Source organism: Simochromis diagramma, unplaced genomic scaffold, assembly GCF_900408965.1.
Source record: "Simochromis diagramma unplaced genomic scaffold, fSimDia1.1 OVJJ01000304.1, whole genome shotgun sequence".
In the NCBI taxonomy this organism is placed as follows: domain Eukaryota; kingdom Metazoa; phylum Chordata; class Actinopteri; order Cichliformes; family Cichlidae; genus Simochromis; species Simochromis diagramma.
In genome coordinates, this window is record NW_024387030.1 from 8,845,782 (window position 1) to 8,857,137 (window position 11,356).

An 11,356-nucleotide genomic window follows, 5' to 3' on the forward strand; every position below is an offset into this window, starting at 1 on the left:
CTGCTTTACCTTTAGTATTACCTTCTTAAAGACATTATTGGAATATGGCAGACACACTGATTCGATCAGATACAAAATTAACACAGTGTTATAAAACAAAGAGGCAAATTTAGCTTCCTTTTAACCTTCTTGGATTTATTTTGCTGGTTTGTTTAATTGTGTTTGATAATTAAGTGAATGACTTGAATTTGTTGATCCATTAATCTAGTAACAAGGGTGGAAGTCAACAGTGAAAGTTCTTTGCATTGCTTGTTGTGATGTTAGCTTAGCTGATCACACATATAAAACGACTATGTCAGCCAAAAAACGACTGATGTGACTGATGTGACGTGCTCTGTGTGCACAGGTGACTGTGGAATTTGCAGACGAGCCCAGTCTTTCATTCATCTGCGCCGAAGTGGACTGTAAGGTGGTCCACGAGTTCATTGGTGGCTACATCTTCCTGTCCACGCGTGCCAAGGACCAGAATGAGTCTCTAGATGAGGAAATGTTCTATAAGCTGACAAGCGGCTGGGTCTGAGCTGTTCCAGGCTGCCAGGGTTCAATGATTGTAGGTCAGGGGCCAGGAGGGGGAGTGGCTGGAGGTCGGGGGGAAACCTCAATGTATGAATTTATTTTACTTTTTCTTTTTAATTGTTTAGGTCTGCGCTGAAAAGCCCAGAGCAGCATGACTATTGCCATGGCTGACGCTATTTTTAAGGTCATAGTTTTTTGGAGGTTTTTTTGCATTAATGCTGACAAGGTCATTTGTTGCAACACTAATATTGTGGTGGATGCAGTTCAGATGAACTCCAGTGGTTGAGCAGAAAGCTAAGTTTGTCTGTTGTCCTACAACCACCTGTCTCCTCTCCTCCTGGACTGGCCACCAACTTACGTCCATGACGACCCTTTAACACCATTCAAACATCAGAATAAATCCCAAAGAATCTTTTTTCCCCACTTATTCTTTTTCACTTTCCTTTTTTCTCTCTCTTTTGGAACTGGACTAAAGAGGCTGACATAACAACGTAGATAAAAAATGTAATTGTAGTGCCTCAGGGACCTACAGTTACTCATCCTAAAAGGTGGTTATCAAGAGTATCTATAACAGCAGAGGTCAGTCGATCGGATCTGCATGTCCATCCTGTCCACTCTGTGAAAGGTTTTTCTTTGAAGTCACGTGTAAGTGCACTTGTGCAGTATATAGTCCTGTTTATGAATAAGCTGTCCCGAACTTTCCGTTTATTTTTTTGCTTCTGATTTCTGTCGTTGCCTCACAACTTGTGTCCTTCCTGTTGAGTCGCTCTGTTGATTATGCTTTAGCTGACAGGTTTGACATTGTGAGATGTACTCTGTATTTAATAGACCGCTAAAAATGAGAGCACACTACAGTTCAGTGCGACAGCATGAGCATCAAGTGGGTTTGAGTTATCTGGTTTCCGGCTGATGTAAATGTCCTTGCTGCAGAAATGTTGATAGAGTGTAGCGCTGACTACAACCACCTACTAGTTTTTTTTTAAAGCAAGGTGTAAAAATTTTCAGTTAGAATGTTCAACTAAGGTAATTAACATGCCTTTAAAACATGTCTTTTTATATTTTCCAAACTGTAAGCAGTCTTCTGTTTAGACAAAGCTTAAAGTGCACAGATTTTGTGCCAGAGAGCATTAACACATCTGTTTATGGCTCTTTTTCTGACCACAGTTTTAGGTCAGCTTTGAACGGCATCCTCAGATCTGAAACCACTGATGTCTCATAGCGTAGTGCATGTACACTACATAACAGGAGGGACATTATCACATATCCCTTGTACTGGCTTTTACATTAACGCTGTTTTGTTTGTCACACCATATAGTATTATTACTATTATTATTATTATTATTATTGTTGTTGTTATCGTTATTATCAGTACACACCAGCAAAAGGTCACAGAGTTTAAAAAATAAATATGCAAACTTTTTTTGTTCTGTCCTCAGTATGAAGGATCAGTAAATGAAGTATTTTTTTTGTAACTAATGTAAAAAAAACACAAACATTTTTATAGAATTGTACAGTTTTGTTTTGTTTTTCTGCATTTTGGGGGTTTGCAGGTAAGCCATCTGTCAACACGTGTAGTAAATGTGCCTGCTCATGTTGTAGTCTTACTGAGTTTCAGATGAAGATATATGTGAATATATATGAAGATAACACTAGTCTCAAACTCCAGGTTTGGTTAAGAAGTTCTGTTGAGTATATATATTTTTCTAAAATACAGATACACAAGCCTTTTTCACTGTGCCCTGTCTCCCCCCATTTCTGCTTTCTCTTCTACATTTCCATTTGTAGCTCTGTCATTTTTAGCTCATTTAAAAAAAGAACTGACATTGTCATTGATGTGCTTTTTTTGCTGCAAGTTTGACTCTATGCCATTTTAGGTTACTTCACTACTTACTATTTGTCTGGTATTTGACACAATTGAAGTGTGCAATTTAATAATGTCCATATGAAGGAGAGACAAATCAGCAAAAAAAAAAAAAAAAAAAAAAAAAAGAACAGAGGTAAGCGAAAACTGTTCTGTTAATTTTTAATTTCTCTGACTTTTTGTTTGCCTTCAGTGTCAAGAGTAGCAGTGCATGTCCTGCTGTTCTGTTTTCTGACTGTAAAAATGCATTTATTTAAAAAAATGAATAAAATAATTTTTATTTAATTACCTGTATCTGTCCTTGATTTGACATAATTTGCCATTACAATATAACATTTGCACAAAAGTAAAATATGACATTAAGGCTGCAACAATTCGTCGTTATAATCGACGACGCGGAATTTTATTGTCGACACGTCCTATTCTTAAAAAAAAAAAAAAAAACCAAACAAAAAAAACCCCACAAGTGTGTTTCTTGTACTTGCAGTACACTGCAGTAAGCTATGTTCTGCTAAGACTGCACTCAATACTAACAAAGAAGAAACTAGGGAAACAGGGTCCAGTAACCATCACGGTGGCAGACATCCAAGCAAGGGTCTCTAGTATGAAGAGCATGAACCAGGCCCCGACATAGTTCACGCCTATTGGCTGAAGAAGCTGACTGCACTCCACGAGCGTCTGGCAGCACAAATGAACCAGCTGCTAGTTGACCAGCTGCGAGAGATACCCGGAATGGCTAACCGAAGGTCGGACGGTCCTGATCCCCAAGGACCCCAAGAAGGGACCGGTCCCATCCAACTACCGACCAATAACCTGCCTTAGTACTACATGGAAGCTCCTGTCAGGCATCATATCGGCTAAGATGAACAGGCACATGGGTCAATACATGAGCGGGGATTGGCAAGAATACCAGAGGCGCAAAACACCAGCTACTAGACAGAACAGTCAGCTGAGACTGCAAGACAAAGAAGCTTTTATACATTACGTGAAGTTGAGAAAGATTATACTTACGGAGTTTCCCATTGAAACATAAACAAAAACTGAACCTTGTGATGAGGATACAATTTCCAGTTGCCGAATAATATACCCAACAAACACTACTTGAGTTGCAGCGTCATATACAAGTGTACTGATTATATTTCTCCACCAGAGGGCAGTCTACAGCCATCTTTACTGCCCATGTTTCTCCTGCAGTCCAGTGCTGGGTGCATTCTTAACCAAAAAGAGCTGCTTTTGCCTACATCTGACTGGTATACCTGGCATCCCAACAGAAGCCAAATGCCAGATTGTGGAGGAGATTAGATCAGAGAACGCCTGCAGACAGTCTGCCTATTTGCAAGCTTTTGCCCATTCCTCTATAGTGGGTACGGTGTATGTCTGTCACCTGCAGAGATGCTGGGCGATGGAGGTATTAAACGGAGCTCCTACCATGATATTTGATGGAGACTGTAAAGATGACAGGGACTGTGAGCACATGGTTGGATGAAATTATGATTTTATGATTAGAATTAGGTGTGGTAATTAAAAACTGCTTTAAAAATCCAGTGATCATTATGAATTTTTTTCTTTTTTTTAAAGTTAATTGTTGAAAAATACTGGCCCTACTATAGAACCCTGTGGAACTCCATAACTAACTTTTGTATGTGGAAAACTTTGGGCCATAGACTCACTGCCAATGCTTATGTTAAAAAATATAGAGAAGGTTGTACATCTGAAGTTTAGTCTTGGAAACCTTAAAAATATGTGTTTCACAAAAAAGTACCATAATTTTTTTTTCTCTGGTTGCTGAGATTTCAGCTTTAATGATCCCTTAAAAAAAAAAGAAGAAGAAGAAGACTCTCCAGCATTGGCGTTGAGTCCTCAACTCCTATCCTCCCACATTTCATTTAATAATCTTACAGTGTATTTTAACAGCCCTGCGGTCATTTGTGCGATCAGATGAGGTGTGTAGCATGACAGCAGGAATAATAAATCCTCCAAGAACATCTTGTTCTTGCTGAAAAATGTGTCACAATCCAACAGTTAAACTGGAAAGTTGGGCAGCGATAACTTCCAAGAAACCATTTGATGCGGTCAACAAATCAAGTTTCATTTGGCAACTGGATCTAGATATGGAAGCATAAATGTGGCTATTCTTCTAAAGCTCTCTGATGTTATATAGCCTATACTCCAGTGGGATCTTGCCCTATTGTGTTCAAAGTGTGCACTGGAAGTAAAGACGTCACAATAACGGCTCCAGCCAATGACGTGGAGTTCTTTGAACATCTAGACTGCCTTGATGTGAGAGAAGAATATGTTGCAGGAGACCTAAAGGTGACATTTATAGACTATATGCTTCTCACAAACATTTTTTTGCATTTTGCAGGAAGTAAACACATAAAAGAAGCAGCACAATACAGAGAGCAAAGTAGCACCTGTTGTCATTCAATGCAGCAGCTTCCTGGCTGTATAATTCAATTACAAGGAAGTTCTGCTCCGCTTTCCTGTAGTTCACAGCCAGTTAAAGTTATTGTTAATGTCATGGAGCTCTCTCTCTCTAGGAAACCCTTTCTGACATTTACCCTCTTTGCCTGCAGTGAGCAGTGTGCCACAGATAATGTCAGCTATGCCGGCAGATGTGCAGATTTTTTTTTTTTGCTTTTCAAACCAGTTTTTATCTAGATCAATAGTTTTTATTATCTTCCTCAAACTCCTGGCACCTGCTGTTAAAATGTCATTTTCAGGGAAAATGTGTGGCGATTCAACTACTAGCGGTAAATATAATGAGAGCGAAAACTGATTTTCGGGATGGCGATGCTGTTCTAATGGTTGGTACTCCAATATTTTGGATTGGTCCTGACTGTAATATTTTGCTTTTTTTGTTGTGACTTTTATAGTCACCGTGTCTTAATGGTTTTAGTTACCCTTTTTTACCATCAAAAGCCACAATGAAGTACAAACTTGAGTAGATTTCCATTGGATTTATGCTGAAACAATCTTGGCATTCTCCTAAATTCTTCTCCATTTTGTTCTCCAGCAGCAAACAAATATATTTCTTATATTTCAACTCATGTCAAAACCTAATTTTTAAAAAGTTTTAAGCATAATTAATCACCTTATTTATTTAGGTTTGTAAATCAACAACAAATGACTATAATCCCTGAAAGTCTAGTTTGTCTCCAGCATTATTTGAGTGTTTCTTTGTGCAAGCCAATTAATTTTGGAAGTTGAGATCCTACTCGTTATGAAAAGAAAATAATGTCAGATTCATCATTCTTTCCAAACCCTTTCAATTTCCTTATAGTATCTTCAGCGTACACACAGTCAGTCAGTGAGCTTCACCGTTCGGTTTCACATATTAGATGACAGGAATTCCACCCTCGACAAACCTCACATATGTTATTGCCATTATCTTGGACAGTTCCGTGTAGATATTTCCATGGAAAAGGCTCAGTCTGGGCTAAACACTAATGAGTGCCAAGAATCTTATCTTGATGTCATCCATTACACTCTGGTGCTGCTAACCTGACTTTAAAGACTTTATGAACACATGTTCTTTTGTTTCCAAGGCTAAAAAGTTAATTCAATAAGTTTCCTAAATCCTCCCTATTTTCTTTGTTACTCATAAATTCAAATGACACTGCTCAGGTCTTGGTTTACACAATCATACCATCACTGCTTTAACCTGTTCTGGTTTTGATGGAAACCAGAAAGCAGTCCCCTTCCATGACCAAAATTAGGCATTCCAATGTCTCATGTGTTGGATGAGCACTTTGAACCTTTGACCACCAACTTGTTAGCCTTGCTTTGAATTCCAGGACACCTCACATGCATTTGCAGAAATATAAGTGTGTCATTAAAGTCTCAGAGCCAATCCAGAGGGTGTCCTCTAAGCAGATGAGGTCATGTCACATGCTGTTTATTGAGATGAGATGGGCCTGTGGTGAGCCAAGACGCTTGCTTCATCACTTTCTGCAGGATTGCATGGTCATGCGTACAAACAAGTGTAAGCAATAAGGGTTAGAAACCATAGCTAAAGATACAGATGTTGTGTATTTCAGCTCACGTAACAGTTCAGCCTAAGTCTGCTGTCAGGCTATTTGCTGTGAGAGTCTTTAAAGTAATTCCCTTCTCCCTCAGGGATCTTTTGGCTTTAAGCACTGTTGCACTTAATTGGGTAATTTGCATCACCTCTCTCTCAAAAATGTATTTTGTGTGGCTAAATCATGCAATTTAAAACAGAGTTTTTGTCAGGGAGCACATATGGAACAAAAAGACAAGTGTCAGGTCGCTTTGCATGGCAGTAGGAGAACTTATGGTTGCCTGAGGCATAATGAGAGTACATCTATTCAGGTCTGCTGACTTGTCTAACAAGGAAAAAAAACAGAAGTAATCTAATGGGGGAATGTGCAGTTTAGAGCAATCCGAGAGCACTTTTTATTGCATTATGACCTATTCCTTTGAAAAAAAAATCAGGTGTCTATAAATCGATCCCTGTGCATCAATAGCATTAAAACAGCCTATCCGGCCATAACTTTTAAAGACCTCACTGGTGCGTTCTCCCTCAATTTCACCCTCATTTTTTATTGCTTGTTTGTTAATAGATCTGTGTTTGTCCCAAAGTCTCAGTGGCTCCCATGTCCGTCTCTGCATCACTACCTTATCTCCGTTTGGACTCATGGGTATAGCAGTGTCTTTTGTTCTGTTGACAGTAAAAACGAAATTGAAACGGCAAATTGAAATAGGAATCTTAGCTTACTGTGTTACCCAGGGAGCTTTGCACTTTGATAAGCTAATTTAGGTGCTTTTGACTGTCAGCTGGCAGTGAAACAGTGATAAGGGGTAGAGTGACAGTCAGTCACTGACAGCCAGAGTTAGGAGAAAGAGAAGACACAGGACTCTTAGAAGAAAACTCGAAAAGAGAGCTGAAAACCTGAAGTTGTCCAACCAATGCATAGAGTAAAATGATTCGCTAGTTTTGCACTGCTGTAAAGAAATAACTTACCTCATATTTATGGCACCAGGTTCCAGCATTTGTTAGACATTTAGAAACATATGTAGAAATGACCAAGAAAGTAGAAAGCTGTATATATTAAAAAAAGTAAAAGTGCTGTATTAAAGGACGTCTTTAATATAATGCATGAATACAGACAGAGTGACTCCTGTGATGCTTGCAGGTGCCTTTAAAATGATAAAGGTGACAGTGTTTTGAAGAATACCATACAATACCCCCACACAGAGAGAGAGAGAGAGAGACACTCACAAAGCTATCATTTAGCTGTCCCGCTGCTGTGATAGAGATGGATTGAGTTTGTATTGTTTAATGGTGCGTGCCTCCATTACGGAGTTTTTTGCCCAGTGAGCTGCTCTCAGATTTGGCTTCAGCACACCCCAGAGTATTAACTTTGATTCAGGATGAGCTCTTTTGAAAAATCATTTCCCCCCCCCAACCCCTGCATAAATCAGCTGCCTGTGGACAAAATTAGTTTCTAAAGTGTTTCCACAGTGGATGGTGGCAGGCAAATGCAAAACAGAGGCAGACTGAACCACGTTTCACAGTTATTAAGTGTTTGGCATTTCACATTGTGTTTCGTTTGTACTACTACTACTACTGCAGCGGCCTTAGAGTGACAGGCTGAATGGTTCATTTTGTATTCACTATTTATTTGTGTTACTCACCTCTGTCAGTGCGCCCCAGGGTGGCTGTGGCTACAATGTAGCTTGCCATCACCAGTGTGTGAATGGGTGGATGACTGGATGTGTAAAGTGCTTTGGGGTCCTTAGGGACTAGTAAAGCGCTATACAAATATAGGCCATTTACCATTTACTGATTTTCAAGGTTTTCATGGCTGATTTCTGTAAAAACTGCTAGATTTTCAAGCATTGTACTGGAAGTTTACACTTACACAGTAATATAAATTAAATTATTATTAATAATAATTATAATAGTAAACAAAATCTACAAAAGTAGTTTTCAAGGTATAGTAGTTTACCACTTAGTTGTGCTAAATGAGTGAATGAATAAGTGTGAGTGGTGCATTAGATGAGTTTGGGACAAATTCAAGCAACAGTGTGAGACTGAAAAAACCCCTCTGTTATACTATAAGACTGTAAAGTAATTTGTTGTTATTCTTGAACATTTTCTTTCATTTTTTTTCAACAAGTGCAAAGTTTGCCTTTCCCTCATAAGCTGGGTCTTGATTTAATTAGACTTTTTTTTCACACTAACCTGCGTCACTGATTCAAAAACCAGCATTTTATTAGGAATGCAGAATTCAAAACAGAGATTCAAAGCAAATATATTTGGCATTTTTAATAAAGAGACAAAGCCGCGCTGATTGATCAGAGCATGAAAGTCATTACTTGCGGTTGGCTGGGCATTAACATGATTGATGGTTAATATCTTCTGCAAATCTAATTAAAGTGTCGGTCTCTGGCAAAGGAATGGTCCTGTGTTGGTCCCAAAATTCAGCAAAACTGTTGTCAAGAATTATGTCAGTGTGAGCGGTTATACGATTAGCTGGTGAGATCATTTTTAAGAAGTGACGGGTCCTTATGTTCCAGCAGTGGCTGAAAGATCATATGGATAAGTCCTGCAATCAAAATAAACAAAATGAATGAGCAAATCATATGAAGCCTTTGGACAGGCAATGTCCTAAAATGCCTCACTGTAAAAGGATAAAGTCTTAGAAACTGTGTAATAACCATCAACACAGAGGTGCTTGTTTGTGTCTTCATGCTACACTGAGCACAACTGTGCACGCAGCCAAGCAGCTTGTTTACTCCAGGTGTATTAGAACTGGTTCTGATTACCAGAGGATTTTAACTAAAACTCACTCGTGCAAAGAAACTTAATTGTAAGATTCAAGTGGAAAATGCAAATGATAATGTTAGAAAGTACCTTAAAAACAACACAGGTCAGATGCTTCTCTTTCAAATGTGATTAGCTGGGCTACGTGTGCATGAAGAGTGCAAATATACACTTTTCTTGATAAGTGAAATCTAAACGAGGAGTTTCAGACACACCCTTTTCATAACCGTAGTCCTCAGCTCTGGGTGAGCCAAGATTCAGGAAGAACTACAAAACAACTGATGGAAGAGTATAAAACATACGCTGTCTTGGAACACAAAGCCATACATGGAAAAATCAATGCACGCCACAGCTCACACACTGTGCACACTTACTGAAGTAATGTATGCAGCTCCCATGCAGCTCTGTAACCAGTGTCTGATGAGTGTGTGTGTTTCATACTTCACACTGTGCAGAGTAAGCTCCAAACCACATGAATTCGGTGTTTGATTTAGCAGGAGTGAAAGAGGGAAGAATGGAGATGGCGGCCATCTGGCCATGGTGTGGGGAGATGAGAAGCAGAAGCGGTGGTTGGAGCAAAGGGTCCCTCGCATCATTCCATTCCTTCTGTAGTCAGATCCCTGTGTTTACCCTGCTCGCCACATGGGACTGAGGAACCTCCTTCTCCCTGATCTCACGAGTGAAGTCGCAGGCTGAAAGCGTGTTTATCTTTTCCAGGATTTTGGCGGGAGGAAAAGAGGGGGTTGGGGGGTAGTGATGGAGCCAAAGGAGAATAAGTGCCGGAGAGCCCTGACAGTAGCTTGGAATTGTATAATGTTCCTGGCTATGAGGAAATGCATTCCTCTGTGCTAACAATGAGCATAAAATGATGCACAACACATCTAAATGTCTACTTGATATAATGGTGCAGCTGAAAAGAGGGTTTCAACAGTGGTTTGAATATCACTCAGTATGACAGTAAAGCAGTTTTGAGGAAGCAATGTAAAAAAAACTGGATGCATTTTGTGCTTCTTGTGTTGTACCATAATGTTTTACTCATAAAACTAAGCATCAGAAATTACAAAAAGTATAGATTTTACAATTATTGACTGCTGTCTTGTAACCACCTTGATAAAACAGAATGATTGCCTCATTAATGATTGAAAATTGTTCCTCTAAAGAGTGAAACAGTTAACAATTCTGCATATTTGCAACAGACCTTACTAATGTTATATCTCTTTGCTGATAGAGTCTGTTTTTCAGTGAATGGCTGTAGTTTGTTATTTTTTTTTTTTTCCAACAGCCTTCCCTACGCAAAGATTCCACTCCTCTAACGTGTTTTGGAAACTTCAAACCACACAAGGGGAACCTGGAGGATGTGTCAGTCTCTGTGGTGTGTCATGCATCCAAAAGTTAACCTCGGCATCGAATTGAGCAATGAGCATAGCCAAGGTTTTCGACATTTTCGTTGGGCAATCAGTCTTGAGGCTTTTATTGAAACCTTGTCGTGGTTCAATGCTTTGCCTCTTTCATCAGAGAAATTCACTGACCAGGCTTTTCCTGGAGAGACTCAAGTGCCCCAAATCCCAACTCAAAAGCAGGAAACTAATGCCTGCTAATGCCCTTTTCACCCTCTCAGCTTGTGTGTGTGTGTTCTCATATATATGTGTGTGTGTGTGGATCAGTTTCTCGCCCTTTGGCCACTTTCTGCTTTTTCCTCCACCTGGAAAAAGGGAGTCGTTACAGTAAAAAGTGTTTACTCATGTAGGAGAACACAGAGTGTGTGCAGGGCAGTGTCAAAGTACCTTCTTGTACTTGTCCCAGAGGCCTCACAGCCACAGGAGTCAAGTATTCCCCTTTCAGATCACAATTTATACTCAACAGAAGGGTCTCTGTAACAGAGTGGATGGTCACAAGGTAGCCTCAGGTAGTCTCAGAGGATCAAGAGGGTTTTTTGTTTTTTTTTTCAAATTCCACATTCCTGAAATGAACTACATGTTGTGCCAGATTGCTAAGCTACCTGCTGCAAGGAATAACAAAGCCATACAAACAGTAATACGATCCCAAGGAAGTTTTGGGAACGTTCATATTTAATTACTGCTGTGCTGTTTGCCAAGTGAAAATGTCCTCTGTTTCTGCATGAAGCAGAGTAATCTGACTATCAGCTGTACCTGTTGTCAGTGGAATGATAAATAAGTTGCATTCTTGAA

General features: G+C 39.5%; 1 protein-coding gene across 4 annotated transcripts in view; it reads left to right on the forward strand.

The window, feature by feature from the left end:
• The window catches only part of fermt2 (FERM domain containing kindlin 2), a 38,461-nt gene extending 35,799 nt beyond the window's left edge, over window positions 1-2,662 (forward strand). For all 4 annotated transcript variants that reach the window (XM_040041492.1, XM_040041493.1, XM_040041494.1 and 1 more), the window contains one exon: window positions 347-2,662. In XM_040041492.1, coding sequence (XP_039897426.1) covers window positions 347-520 — 174 coding nt within the window. In that variant the 3' untranslated portion in view covers window positions 521-2,662. The remainder of the gene's footprint in view (window positions 1-346) is intronic.
• The last annotated feature ends 8,694 nt before the right edge of the window (window positions 2,663-11,356 follow it).